This window comes from Oncorhynchus nerka, linkage group LG10, assembly GCF_034236695.1.
Source record: "Oncorhynchus nerka isolate Pitt River linkage group LG10, Oner_Uvic_2.0, whole genome shotgun sequence".
NCBI classification, from domain to species: Eukaryota; Metazoa; Chordata; class Actinopteri; order Salmoniformes; family Salmonidae; genus Oncorhynchus; species Oncorhynchus nerka.
This window is the reverse complement of record NC_088405.1, coordinates 68,835,990-68,850,326: the sequence shown is the minus strand read 5'-3', so window position 1 is coordinate 68,850,326 and position 14,337 is coordinate 68,835,990. Positions and strand designations below refer to the sequence as shown.

Below are 14,337 nucleotides of genomic sequence, written 5' to 3'. Positions count from 1 at the left end.
AACATTGAGTGGCTGCTGCCAACACACTGACACTGACTCAACTCCGGCCACTTTAATAATGGGAATTGATGGGAAATGATGTAAATATATCACTAGCCACTTTAAACAATGCTACCTTATATAATGTTACTTACCCTACATTATTCATCTCATATGCATACGTATATACTGTACTCTATATCATCGACTGCATCCTTATGTAATACATGTATCACTAGCCACTTTAACTATGCCACTTTGTTTACATACTCATCTCATATGTATATACTGTACTCGATACCATCTACTGTATCTTGCCTATGCTGCTCTGTACCATCACTCATTCATATATCCTTATGTACATATTCTTTATCCCCTTACACTGTGTATAAGACAGTAGTTTAGGAATTGTTAGTTAGATTACTTGTTGGTTATTACTGCATTGTCGGAACTAGAAGCACAAGCATTTCGCTACACTCGCATTAACATCTGCTAACCATGTGTATGTGACAAATAGAATTAGATTTGATAAGAGATATCTTGCTGCGTTTTTTAAAGCAGATCTAATCTGCCAGGTAATGTCATTTCTGCTTGATATCAGCATACAGCGCTCTGACTCTGTAGCTTTTCTCCGGTACTTTTCCCAGTGTTTCTCCTGTAAAATGCAGGATTAACTTCAAGCAAAACATTAGGTAATGCAGCTTGCTACATTCTTCCTATGATAAACATTAGAAATGTGATGGCCATGCACTGTTTTTGCAAAAAATTCATTGCTTTTTTCATTCTAAGCTCATTAACTTGTGTGGCTTCTAGCCAAATAGCGTTGCATAGAAAACACAGGTGAAATAGTTTAAAACGCAGATTTCTAACATTTTGAAAAGGCAGATTTCTGAACTGTAATGCAACCCCTGAACACTGTGTAGTGGCTGTCTTATGTTGACCGTTGTTCCTTTCTCTCTGGGCCCCTTTCTGTTCAGATCGTGGATGTCTTTATGGAGTATAACCTGATCCAGCAGTGTACCTCCTTCCTATTGGACGCCCTGAAAAACAACAGGCCTTCTGAGGGGCCGCTGCAGACACGCCTTCTGGAGATGAACCTCATGCACGCCCCACAGGTTCTCTCTCTCTCTCTCTCACTCACACACACACACACACACACACATACACAGGGGGAGCGCTTACATTTTGAGAATATGCCAATTTAATATTTGTTTGCGCTCAAAGCAAACGTGACTGTAAGTGACATTCACACGTTAACACTGTTCTATTCTTATCCTTCTCTGTAGGTTGCTGATGCCATCCTGGGCAACCAGATGTTCACCAACTACGACCGTGCCCACATAGCCCAGCTGTGTGAGAAGGCTGGTCTGCTGCAGAGAGCTTTAGAGCACTACACTGACTTGTACGACATCAAACGGGCCGTGGTGCACACACACCTTCTCAACCCAGAGGTAGTAACCCTACAAATTCTACAGGCACCCCCCCCTCAAAGCCCTCTATGACAGTAGTACTCGGGCCACTCCCCTCTCATATGTGCCAGCTTGTGTGTGAAAAAACAACCAGATTAAATTTGTTTCAATTAAATTCTAAATCATTAATTTGATTTGGACTTTTAGGACCCTTGTATGTATAAATAAAAAAAAATGTATTTGATGAAGGATTGAATTTGGCCTTACCTGCTAAAATAATGTATAAAAAGGAGGCATGTTTGAAAGTGTCCTGTTTGAAAGTGTTCTATATCTGAAGCTCTGGAAATTATAATTTGTTACCCATATTTAACCCCTTTTTTGAGGGGCACTTAAGTATTTCCATATACTGTACTTCCATAAAATCTTTTGACTGGTACTGGCCTACCTTCAGATGAGTCCCGTGCTGCTCGTGTGGGTCGTAGAGCAGAACTGATTAAAAGTGGGGTCATATTAGTTTGTAGGCCAAACCATTCAGACCGTTCTGAACCCTGGCTAGATGAACATGACTGTCATGTATTTCCTCATGACATTATCTAGCTCTGCTGCTGCTTCTACCTCTGTGCCTCCTGTCTTTTTCTCCTGTCTTTCTCTCCTCTCTATTCAAAGGGGCTTTGTTTTTGATTAGCCAGTAATCAGACATTACCAGTAAACATTAAATACACTAAAGTTTTAAAAGAATAACATGTTATATTATAAAAGTTTAAAATGTTATGTAACGATTATAATGTTTTATAATTAGCTGTGTACAAGGTTGTGACAACGTGCAAATAGTAGAAGGTGTGAATGGCTAAGGGAAAATAAATGATCTTTCTCTTTCTCCTTAGTGGCTGGTGAACTTCTTTGGCTCCCTCTCAGTGGAGGACTCTCTGGAGTGCCTGAGGGCCATGTTGTCTGCCAACATCCGTCAGAACCTGCAGATCTGTGTCCAGGTGGCTTCCAAGTACCACGAGCAGCTCTCCACCAACTCTCTAACGGAGCTCTTCGAGTCCTTCAAGAGTTTTGAGGGTGAGACACACAGCCACACTATTTCACACTTATGCTTCATAGATCACGCTCTCTTCCAGCAATCTTCCAGCAAGTAGGCCTGAGGCAACAGAGTGTCCATAGGCTCTGTAGAATGTCCTGGAGTGGAGGGGTGGCCACTAGGACAGGCTGCTGGACCTCTTTAAGCCCAGGGTAGACTAGATAGGAGGTAGCCAATCATAATGGTACAGCTCAATAAACTAGATGAGAGAGACCCTGTTCTCAATTGTCCAAATAACTTTGCAAACAAACACGGAGCCTGAAGTGTGGTGTACATTTAATTAAACCAGGGGTGATGAGATGGCAACAGTAGCCATCCGCTCCGGTCTCTTGGGGTATAGTTGCCAGCCACCTTACTGTAATCACTGTTCTATATTCCAGCCAATGGCTCACAATTGAACTTGACTGGATGTCCTGACATGCCAGACTGGCATGGTGTCTGGTACTGTATTTCCTCTTGACTGACATTGTCTCCATGGTGATGCTTTGTCCCAGGTCTGTTCTACTTCCTGGGTTCCATTGTTAACTTCAGCCAGGACCTAGAGGTCCACTTCAAGTACATCCAGGCAGCCTGCAAGACGGGACAGATCAAAGAGGTGGAGAGGATCTGCAGAGAGAGCAACTGCTACGACCCCGAACGAGTCAAGAACTTCCTCAAGGTAAAAGATGGAGGGAGAAGGTATCTAGAGGGAGATGAAATGCAATGGACTAAACATACTCTTTAAATAAAAAAAATCCTATCTTTCTTTAGTTTAACTTTATTCTATTCTCTTTCATTCTCACACTATTGTCTGTCCTTACCATTTTATTTTGTAATTGTATTGAATTTAAATGACAAAATCTGACCTTCTGAACTTCTGTCCATCCTATGAATACGTAGATGTGCTTGCTAACACTAGCATTCGTGAAAAGCTTTCATTTAGCCTTCATTGGTAAGAAGTTCCTGATGGCAGTTATTTCTTGTGCTTTTCCCTGTTGTCTGTGGAATGGCAGGACATGTACCAGGTAAATCTATCCCCGAGTACAGGACTCCCTCCTTATTTTAGTTTCACTGCCACCCCTGACTTACTTCTAGAGATACAGGATTAAACCTGGGATTTGTATGACGAGTACAATGACGCAACCCGTTAATGTACCCAAAAACCATTCATCCATGATGGGGTGCACCAAACTCTGTCTGTCCAAAACCTGCAGTTTTACAGTTAGCTGAGCTACTAGCAACAGGGTGTTGTGAGTGTACTTCTGTTTTGGATTCGTAACTGTGCATATACAGTGGGGCGGCAGGTAGCCTGGTGGTTAGAGCTTTGGACTTGTAACCGAAGGTTGCAAGATCGAATCCCTGAGCTGACACTGTAAAAATCTGTCGTTCTGCCCCCGAAGAAGGCAGTTAACCCACTGTTCCTAGGCCGTCATTGAAAATAAGAATTTGTTCTTGACGGACTTGCCTAGTTAAATAAAGGTCAAATAAAAATATATATATACCTAGCTGTTATCTGAGCTGAAGTCAAGTTAGGTTTTGGTGTTGCAGTTCTGTTATCCGTATGTAAGGTCTAGCCAGCACAAATTAACTCAAGTAAGCATTGCTATTGTGGTGCATTTAAATTTGTTTTCCTATGTGAATGGATTCAGAAACTAATTTAACGTCATCCAGATAACCTGGTATGCCCACATACTGTAACAGTCTTCCTGGCTGTGCAAGAGGAGTCAATGGGCCTCATCATATACTGAGTCCCAAATAGCACCTCATGCCCTATATAGTGCATGGGCCCTGGTCAACAGTAGTGCACTCTGTAGGGAATAGGGTGACATTTGGGATGGAACCATATAGTTTCAACAACATGCTAAAGCTAGATGTCTTTTTGGTGGCAGACCCTTGGAGTGCTCTACAGGGCTGTGAGGTACTCAATCCCAGTGTATTAATCCTGTAGGAGTGTTGATGGCAGTCAGCCAGTGATCACACACACAACACGCACAGGAAACACAACCGCAAAATACGCACTGTGTTGAGGGTCTACTGTTGTGGGCTCCAGTAGTGGGAGTGTGTGGCAGTACCTCAATAGTACCTGCAGAGGGAGACCTACGTCGGTGTACATGTGTGAGTGAGCTGTACTTGGCTTAGATCATTTTCTTGTTTCTTTCCTTTTTTGCCTCTTTCTCTGTCCATACTAGTAAACAATGTTTTCAATACCTAACCATCTTCTAATCTCTCAAAACGTGACTCCTTCCATTTGTCGTTGTAGTTGAAACATTTTTTATTTACTTTTTTCCTCGATTGTGACATTTTTCAAATCACATGAGCAGGATCATTTTAAACTGGAAAATGAAATCCCAATTTCATATTCAGTGATTCGAATATTTATTTTGTCATTGTACATTAGTGGTTGTATGAGCCCAACAAGATTACAATCAAACCTCTAGCTTTTTTTTAACTACTTGCTTAATTTTGAGCTACTTTCTTAAACGTCTACACATTCAGGTAGTAACAACAAAAAACACTCAACTTTAACACTTGCCATTACGATCCGTGGTTAAACCCAACCCTTACATGTCAGGTTTGGCTGTGGTCATTGGTGGGCTCTGATCAGATGTTCCGTCTCATAACGATGTCGTGCTAACCTTGGCCCCTACTCTGTGATTGGACAGGAGGCCAAGCTGACCGACCAGCTCCCACTCATCATTGTGTGTGACCGCTTCGACTTTGTCCATGACCTGGTCCTCTACCTGTACCGTAACAACCTGCAGAAATACATTGAGATCTATGTGCAGAAAGTAAGTGAACGTGGTCACACACTTTTGCTCAAACACACACACTGTCATGCATCCTAGTTGTCAAAATGTAGAAACTTTTAAGCAAGATATCACTAAGTTTCATGTTCACCTAAACTAGTGCAGGCTCAAGATAATTGCCCCAAAGTGAAAATGCACAGTGTCCAAGAATATTGACGTGTGTGTTAGGTGAACCCCAGCCGTCTACCAGTGGTGATTGGAGGGCTTCTGGACGTGGACTGTTCTGAGGACGTCATTAAGAGTCTGATCCTGGTGGTCAGAGGACAGTTCTCCACTGATGAACTGGTGGCTGAGGTGGAGAAGAGGAACCGGTACAGCGCAACCCTTTTTCATCAGATGGCAGAAAGAAACTACTAGTTAGAAGGGTTAATTGTAGCTGTTATAGCACCCCAACCTATTTAAACACTGTGGTATCATGAAATAAAGTATTACTTACTTAGTATTTTTTTTATACTAGCTGTGATATCAGCATCCGTAGTTGTCAGCAGGCTCATCTCCCTCTCCTCAGACTGAAGCTTCTCCTCCCCTGGCTGGAGGCCCGTATCCATGAGGGCTGTGAGGAGCCCGCTACCCACAATGCCCTGGCCAAGATCTACATCGACAGTAACAACAACCCCGAGCGCTTCCTGCGTGAGAACCCCTACTACGACAGCCGCGTGGTGGGCAAGTACTGCGAGAAGAGGGACCCCCACCTGGCCTGCGTTGCCTACGAGAGAGGACAGTGTGACCAGGAACTCATCAACGTCAGTAGCTTCTCCCTTCCTCTTCTTATAGGAAGTAGTTTCATATAGGTTAGAATGTAGGTCTAACTAAAAACATATGAGTGTACATTTTAATTCTCTGCATTGCTATGCATTAATATTAACTGACATTCTTTGTTTACAACAGCAATACTGGGAATAGCCTACATATGAAAGTACTCTTTTCAGAATGTGAGGTGAGAGCCTAGTGGACGAACAGTGTGTGCGCTCTGTTTCCTGTCAGGTGTGCAATGAGAACTCCCTGTTCAAGAGTCTGTCTCGCTACCTGGTCCGTCGCAGAGACCCGGACCTGTGGGCCAGCGTGCTGCTGGAGAGCAACCCCTTCAGAAGACCACTCATTGACCAGGTAGGTAGTCCCCATACACACCAGTCTGGACCAGCTCTGAACCAGTATTGGGATCAATTCCATTCTCAATTCAGTCAATCTTCAATAAAGGTTTTTCAATTTAAGAACAAACTCGTTGAGCTACTGGAGAAGATCGTACTGTATAACTCAGCCTTCAGCGAACCTTCTGAATTGACCTAAACATCTACTCATGACCATATCGAAATCTATTTTCCCCTCCCTGTCAGGTGGTGCAGACAGCCCTGTCTGAGACCCAGGACCCAGAGGAGGTGTCAGTCACAGTAAAGGCCTTCATGACTGCAGACTTGCCCAACGAACTCATTGAGCTGTTGGAGAAGATCGTACTGGATAACTCTGTCTTCAGTGAACACAGGTAACAGAGCTACTAGAGCTCTGATACCTGTGCTCACTGTAGGCTGGGCTGTCCATTGTGTGTTTTCTCTCTAGTTCACTTCCGCCATCTTTTTTTATACTTTTCCAAATCAATCAAATCAAACTTTATTGAAAATGCATTTAAAATCGCAACACACTCTACAGTAAATGTAAAGTGAACTTTACAAGATCGTAACTTGACACATACAATTGTAAACTTAACAAAGCTTTACATATACCATTGCTCTACTTTACAGCTTGATTTCCCGGGATGATTTGTGATTATTTGGTGTTTTAAGTATTGATTCTGGGGGTTGTTTATTTATTCAGAAACCTGCAGAACCTGCTGATCCTGACGGCCATCAAGGCAGACCGGACCCGTGTGATGGAGTACATCAACCGCCTGGACAACTATGACGCCCCAGACATTGCCAACATTGCCATCAGCAACGAGCTCTTCGAGGAGGCATTTGCTATCTTCAGGAAGTTTGACGTCAACACCTCTGCCGTGCAGGTGAGATGAACCCTGACCCACCCCCCAACACCATGTGGTATTCATATCACCCTAACACCATTTCAATCTCTTGAATAGGGAGGTCTCAATGCCAGTAGACGTGTAGAGCTTCCATTCTCCTTACCTTCAACATGATTGATAGTGTCTGACTTCCTGTCATGGTATAATGTTGTCTCTTCTCCCCAGGTTCTCATTGAGCACATTGGGAATCTGGATCGAGCCTATGAGTTTGCCGAGCGCTGCAACGAGCCAGCTGTGTGGAGCCAGCTGGCCAAGGCTCAGCTGCAGAAGGGCCTGGTCAAGGAGGCTATCGACTCCTACATCAAGGCTGACGACCCCTCTGCCTACATGGAGGTGGTACAGGCCGCCGACCAGAGTGGTAAAGATGGTGGGGCCGGCTTTAGCTGGGATAGGGGGTGGCAGGATGGGCTGATGGGCATTATAATGTGTAAACTCTCCCAATGTCAGCGAATATATGTCCTCAGTGTGGGATTTGTCCAGCTGTTTTTGGTGACTTTCTGTAATCATCAGCGGCTCACTGACTGACCTCAGGATTTAAAGCAGTGTAACCTCCCAGCTGCTCTTAGCTGACTGTAATGGTTGTTCTGGTGTGTGTGTGTCAGGTAACTGGGAGGACCTGGTGAAGTTCCTTCAGATGGCCCGTAAGAAGGCCCGGGAGTCCTACGTGGAGACAGAGCTCATCTTCGCCCTGGCCAAGACCAACCGCCTGGCTGAGCTGGAAGAGTTCATCAATGGACCCAACAACGCCCACATCCAACAGGTACTGTTACTGTAGTCCAGACTGATGTATTAAACAGTACAGGTTATTGTATTCCAAGTCAATGAGAAATAAACAGTGATGTTCCGTGCTAGTTCACCAGGAACTGATTTTCTATGTTGTCGCAAACAACTCCCTATGTAAGACATTGATTGACATTCATACTCTTTCCTGCTCACAACGAAGGTCGGCGACCGCTGTTACGACGAGAAAATGTACGACGCGGCCAAGTTACTGTACAACAACGTGTCCAACTTTGGCCGTCTGGCGTCCACCCTGGTGCACCTCGGGGAGTACCAGGCGGCTGTGGACGGGGCCCGCAAGGCCAACAGCACTAGGACCTGGAAGGAGGTGTGCTTTGCCTGCGTGGATGGAAAGGAGTTCCGGCTGGCACAGATGTGTGGCCTCCACATCGTGGTGCATGCTGACGAACTGGAGGAGCTTATCAACTACTACCAGGTAAGACTCACACACAGCCCACTTTGTCTCGATGTACCTTATCCTCCATGCTGCTAGATGCTGGCACAGTTTGCATGAAATTTGTATTTTCTCTAGTCAACATGAACAGTTCTTATTTAGTCCACCTCTCTCCACACTCTCTTGATTGACGATCACATTTGGTGCTTTTGAACCCCTCAATGCTTTACCCCCTCCTCTCTCTCTGTCTCTGTCTCTCTCTGTCTCTCTGTCTGTCTCTGTCTCTCTCTGTCTCTCTCTGTCTCTCTCTGTCTCTGTCTCTCTCTGTCTGTCTCTGTCTCTCTCTGTCTGTCTCTGTCTGTGTCTCTGTCTCTGTCTCTCTCTCTCTCTCTCTCTCTCTCTGTCTCTCTCTGTCTCTCTGTCTCTCTGTCTCTCTGTCTCTCTGTCTCTCTGTCTCTCTGTCTGTCTGTTCAGGACCGTGCTTACTTTGAGGAGCTGATCACCATGCTGGAGGCAGCCCTGGGGCTGGAACGGGCGCACATGGGTATGTTCACCGAGCTGGCCATCCTCTACTCAAAATTCAAACCCCAGAAGATGAGGGAGCACCTGGAGCTCTTCTGGTCCAGAGTCAACATTCCAAAGGTTCTGCGGGCGGCGGAGGAGGCCCACCTGTGGGCGGAGCTGGTGTTCCTGTACGATAAGTACGAAGAGTTTGACAATGCCATCATCACCATGATGAACCACCCCACCGACGCCTGGAAGGAGGGCCAGTTCAAAGACATCATCACCAAGGTAACCCAATCAGTAATGTTTGTCTATAATGACATCAAGGTAGCAGTCATTGCTGTATATGATATATTATGACAAAGCTCGATGTGATATTGGTAAGTGTATATTTTAAAGTACATTGAAACATCTCAATACACTTTACAATTGTAATACATGACAATATCTCTCCTTTTATGCCTTTCCTGTGACTGTGTAGGTGGCCAACGTGGAGCTGTATTACAAAGCAACTCAGTTCTATTTGGAGTTCAAGCCGTTGTTACTGAATGACCTGCTCATAGTGCTGTCCCCCAGACTGGACCACTCCCGTGCTGTCAACTTCTTCAGCAAGGTAAGACGAGCTCTGTCACCTCCGATCTGCCAACACAGGAAATTGAAGCGGTGTGACACCTGTTGTAGTTTTTAATCAAAGACTGTGACATGTATTTCTATGTACAGTGCACTCTGCTTATAGTGAATGCAGTTCTAGTAATCAACGGTGTTTGTGTGTGTGGTCCAGGTGAAACAGCTGCCCCTGGTCAAGCCCTACCTGCGCTCTGTACAGAACCACAACAACAAGTCTGTCAATGAAGCACTTACCAACCTCTTCATCACAGAGGAGGACTATCAGGTTTGTGGTCAATTTTGGTTGGTTGTTACATTGTCAAACAATGAAGACAGACACCTTTGTTTTACCCTGACTGGGTTTAATATGGGTTTGGGAAGCTGGCCCTATGACAGTTCTAGTACCTTGTTTACTTGTTTACACCTCATTGAACAACAGTTACTCATCCACCCATCCTTTCTTCCTTCCCTCTCTCTGTGGACTCAGGCTCTGAGGACCTCTATAGATGCCTATGACAACTTTGACAACATCTCGCTTGCCCAGCGCTTGGAGAAACACGAGCTGATTGAGTTCAGGAGGATCGCTGCCTACCTCTTCAAGGGAAACAACCGCTGGAAACAGAGTGTGGAGCTCTGCAAGAAGGACAAACTCTACAAGGTATTCATTCTCTTCTCCTTACACAGGCCTGTTTCTCCTCTGACTGCCATTATATTGTCATTGAACCTATTTGGTTAGTAGAGAGAGGAGGATAATGGGAAATGTTTTGTCTGCTAAGATTAGTGTTTATGGGTGGGGTTAGTGGTCAAAATCCCATTGTGGAGTGAAGGTTTTCTCGCATGACCAGGATACGGCAGGGTAGCCTAGTGGGGCGGCAGGGTAGCCTAGTGGTTAGAGAGTTGTACTAGTAACCGAAAGGTTGCAAGTTCATATCCCCGAACTGACAAGGTACAAATCTGTCGTTCTGCCCCTGAACAGGCAGTTAACCCACTGTTCCTAGGCCGTCATTGAAAATAAGAATTTGTTCTTAACTGACTTGCCCAGTTAAATAAAGGTAAAATAAAAATAAACATACCAGACAGTGGCTTGGTGCCAAGTTCCTAACAAACAAACCTCCATCTTGTTTCCATCTTCCTCCAGGATGCCATGCAGTACGCGTCAGAGTCCAAGGATACAGAGTTGGCTGAGGAGCTACTGGGCTGGTTCCTGACGGAGGACAAAAAGGAGTGCTTTGCCGCCTGCCTCTTCACCTGTTATGACCTGCTGAGGCCAGACGTGGTGCTGGAGACGGCCTGGAAGCACAACATCATGGACTTCTCCATGCCCTACTTCATCCAGGTCATGAGAGAGTATCTCTTCAAGGTGGGTTGGCTGTCTGGACATGTTGATTGGGCTAAACCAAGCATGTTGGTTCTATTCTACACGTCCAAGGATGTTGTTCATTAGGGCATCCAACAGAATTTCAGTTGTGGCTAATGAACACAACCCAGGTCTGCTTTCAGTGGGAGTAGGGTGAACTATCCCCTAGACATTGATCTAGGGTCAGTTTGACATTTCTAGCCCCAAATGGTTAGGATTGGGTGAAAGTAAGCTCATCCTAAATGCCACTTTTACACAAAGCCCTTTCCAAACATGTTGTGCAGTGATCTTCTGTTGCTCAGTCAAATGCTTTTAGCAGTTAGCCACTTTTGAAAAGGCATTTAACTATTCAGTAGCACAATGCCTTATTTTTATATGGCAAGTTGCTACCAGAGATTCATCAATGATTTATATTAGAACTCAGTCCAGCAGTCTTGACTTTGCAGCAGAGTGTGTGGCATCATATAAATAGATTTACTGGAATCAGTATAATAGAATAATTGTATTTCTATGTGGAGTGCCAATAGTCCTCATACTCTATACAGAAAGACAGTTATTTGTTTTTGTTTTTCTATCCACTTGCCTTTTCTTTTTAGTGCCTTGTTTCTTCTGTGTCTGAGTTTGATAGAAACTAAACAAACCTCTCAGCTGCTTTTCCTTATATTCATGTCGTTTGTTTCCCCTCTTTTGTTCACCATTTTACAGCTTTTTGTTATCCTTTTTCCATATAAAAGACAGTAATTGCTCTTTTGTTTAATGCTCTGACTAAATGTTACTGTACTCAACAGATTACAGACAATGGGTACAGTACAAGTGTTGTGTTAATGCATTGTTTCAAGGTGGTGGACCCTCTGAATATCAATGACAAGAAAACAAACTATTGGACTCTATAGAGAGGAACTCAAGATCTTTAGTTCCTCTCTCTAGTGTCCAGTAGTTTGTTTTCTTGTCATTGATATTCAGTGCCAAGTAAGTGGAGCTCGTCATTGGATGCTGCGTGACTGCATGTGGGACTGCTGTGACTGAACAAGAGTCAGCATGTGCCTGTCTGCTCTGCACACCTCACATACATACATGCATACATACATACATACATACATACATACATTATTTTTTTCACCTTTATTTAACCAGGTAGGCAAGTTGAGAACAAGTTCATACATACATACATATGTAAAGCTCTGTTTACATATGAATCTTAAAGTTAATATATTATAACATGAATGAAAATTACATATATGGATGTTGCCAAAACAAATGATTGGTAAATGTTGAATTAATATGGAAATGACTAAAAGTAACTCCACTACATGTAACTGTTATACATACATACATACATACATACATACAGTTGAAGGCAGAAGTTTACATACACCTTAGCCAAATACATTTAAACTGTTTTTCACAATTCCTGACATTTAATCCTAGTAAAAATTCCCTGTCTTAGATCAGTTAGGATCACCTTTATTTTAAGAATGTGAAATGTCAGAAAAATAGCAGAGAATGATTTCTTTGAGCTTTTATTTCTTTCATCACATTCCCAGTGGGTCAGAAGTTTACATGCGCTCACTTATTATTTTGGTAGCATTGCCTTTAAATAGTTTAACTTGGGTCAAATGTTTCAGGTAGCCTTCCACAAGCTTCCCACAATAAGTTGGGTGAATTTTGGCCCATTCCTCCTGACAGAGCTGGTGTAACTGAGTCAGGTTTGTAGGTCTCCTTGCTCGCACACACTTTTTCAATTCTGCCCACAAATTTTACGGGATTGAGGTCAGGGCTTTGTGATGGCCACTCCAATACCTTGACTTTGTTGTCCTTAAGCCATTTTGCCACAACTTTAGATGTATGCTTGGTGTCATTGTCCATTTGGAAGACCCATTTGCGACCAAGCTTTAACTTCCTGCCTGACTGATGTCTTGATATGTTACCTCAATAGATCCACATAATTTTCCTTCCTAATGATGCCATCTATTTTGTGAAGTGCACCAATCCCTCATGCAGCTAAGCACCCCCACAACATAATGCTGCCACCCCCATGCTTCACGGTTGGGATGGTGTTCTTTGGCTTGCAAGCATCCCCCTTTTTCCTCCAAACATAACGATGGCCATTATGGCCAAACGGTTACATTTTTATTTAATCAGACCAGAGAACATTTCTCCAAAATGTACGATCTTTGTCCCCATGTGCAGTTGCAAACCGTAGTCTGGCTTTTTATGGCGGTTTTGGAGCAGTGGCTTTCTTCCTTGCTGAGCGGCCTTTCAGATTATGTCGATATAGGACTCGTTTTACTGTGGATATAGATATTTTGTACCCGTTTCCTCCAGCATCTTCACAAGGTCCTTTGCTGTTGTTCTGTGATTGATTTACACTTTTCGCATCAAAGTATGTTAATCTCTAGAAGACAGAACGCGTCTCCTTCCTGAGCGGTATGACGGCTACGTGGTCCCATGGTGTTTATACTTGCGTACTATTGTTTGTACATATGAACGTGGTACCTTCAGGCAATTAGTTTATCCTTGGAAGCAATTTCCAGATTTGTGGAGGTCTACAATTTTTTTCTGAGGTCTTGGCTGATTTCTTTTGATTTTCCCATGATGTCAAGCAAAGAGGCACTGAGTTTGAAGGTAGGCCTTGAAATACATCCACAGGTACACCTCCGATAGGCTAATTGACATAATTTGAGTCAATCAGAAGCTTCTAAAGCCATGACATCATTTTCTGGAATTTTCCAAGCTGTTTAAAGGCACAGTCAACTTAGTGTATGTAAACTTCTGACCCACTGGAATTGTGAAACAGTGAAATCTGTCTGTGAACAATTACTTGTCATGCACAATGTAGATGTCCTAACCAACTTGCCAAAACTGTAGTTTGTTAACAAGAAATTTGTGGAGTGGTTGAAAAATGAGGTTTAATGACTCCACCTAAGTGTATGTAAACTTCCGACTTCAACTATACATACATACATACACACACACATATATTATATGGCTTTGAACGGAATAGTAGTCCAGCAGCTCTCTAGTCTAGCCAATGACATAGAGAACACAAGTTTTACCATATGTCTATCAATAGATCAGGACTAATGCAGTCTATACTGCTCTGCTCTCTAGTAGTTTAGTGACTCAGAGTTGAGTTGACCAGAACCTATAGCCTACTAAATGGAAAACAGTTAAATATTTTACTAGCAGCTGTATTTTTATGCATGCAAATGTGGTAGGTTAATCATTGTAGCGAGGTCTCGCTATCTTCAAAACAATAGTTCTTAGGATAGAAACAATAAAACTAGAGAAATTCAAGGCATTTCAGAGGAATGCCAGACTACCTTTTTGACAGGAGTGTTAGTCTTTTCTTTAAAAAAAAATAATCTTCTACTGTGTGGATATTTGGTTGCCCATCTTTGTATGCTGTCTCAGCCTGCTCTCT

At 43.4% G+C, this 14,337-nt stretch overlaps 1 protein-coding gene across 4 annotated transcripts in view; it reads left to right on the top strand.

The window, feature by feature from the left end:
- LOC115135911 (clathrin heavy chain 1-like) overlaps nt 1–14,337 on the top strand; it is a 50,940-nt gene that overhangs the window by 32,252 nt on the left and 4,351 nt on the right. For all 4 annotated transcript variants that reach the window (XM_065023705.1, XM_029671108.2, XM_029671113.2 and 1 more), the window contains exons 11-28: nt 957–1,094; nt 1,266–1,430; nt 2,273–2,453; nt 2,967–3,130; nt 5,115–5,240; nt 5,427–5,569; nt 5,767–6,001; nt 6,243–6,365; nt 6,593–6,738; nt 7,068–7,251; nt 7,438–7,630; nt 7,875–8,032; nt 8,216–8,488; nt 8,921–9,238; nt 9,432–9,563; nt 9,732–9,842; nt 10,044–10,214; nt 10,695–10,916. In XM_065023705.1, the coding sequence (XP_064879777.1) occupies nt 957–1,094; nt 1,266–1,430; nt 2,273–2,453; nt 2,967–3,130; nt 5,115–5,240; nt 5,427–5,569; nt 5,767–6,001; nt 6,243–6,365; nt 6,593–6,738; nt 7,068–7,251; nt 7,438–7,630; nt 7,875–8,032; nt 8,216–8,488; nt 8,921–9,238; nt 9,432–9,563; nt 9,732–9,842; nt 10,044–10,214; nt 10,695–10,916 (3,183 nt within the window). The remainder of the gene's footprint in view (nt 1–956; nt 1,095–1,265; nt 1,431–2,272; nt 2,454–2,966; nt 3,131–5,114; nt 5,241–5,426; nt 5,570–5,766; nt 6,002–6,242; nt 6,366–6,592; nt 6,739–7,067; nt 7,252–7,437; nt 7,631–7,874; nt 8,033–8,215; nt 8,489–8,920; nt 9,239–9,431; nt 9,564–9,731; nt 9,843–10,043; nt 10,215–10,694; nt 10,917–14,337) is intronic.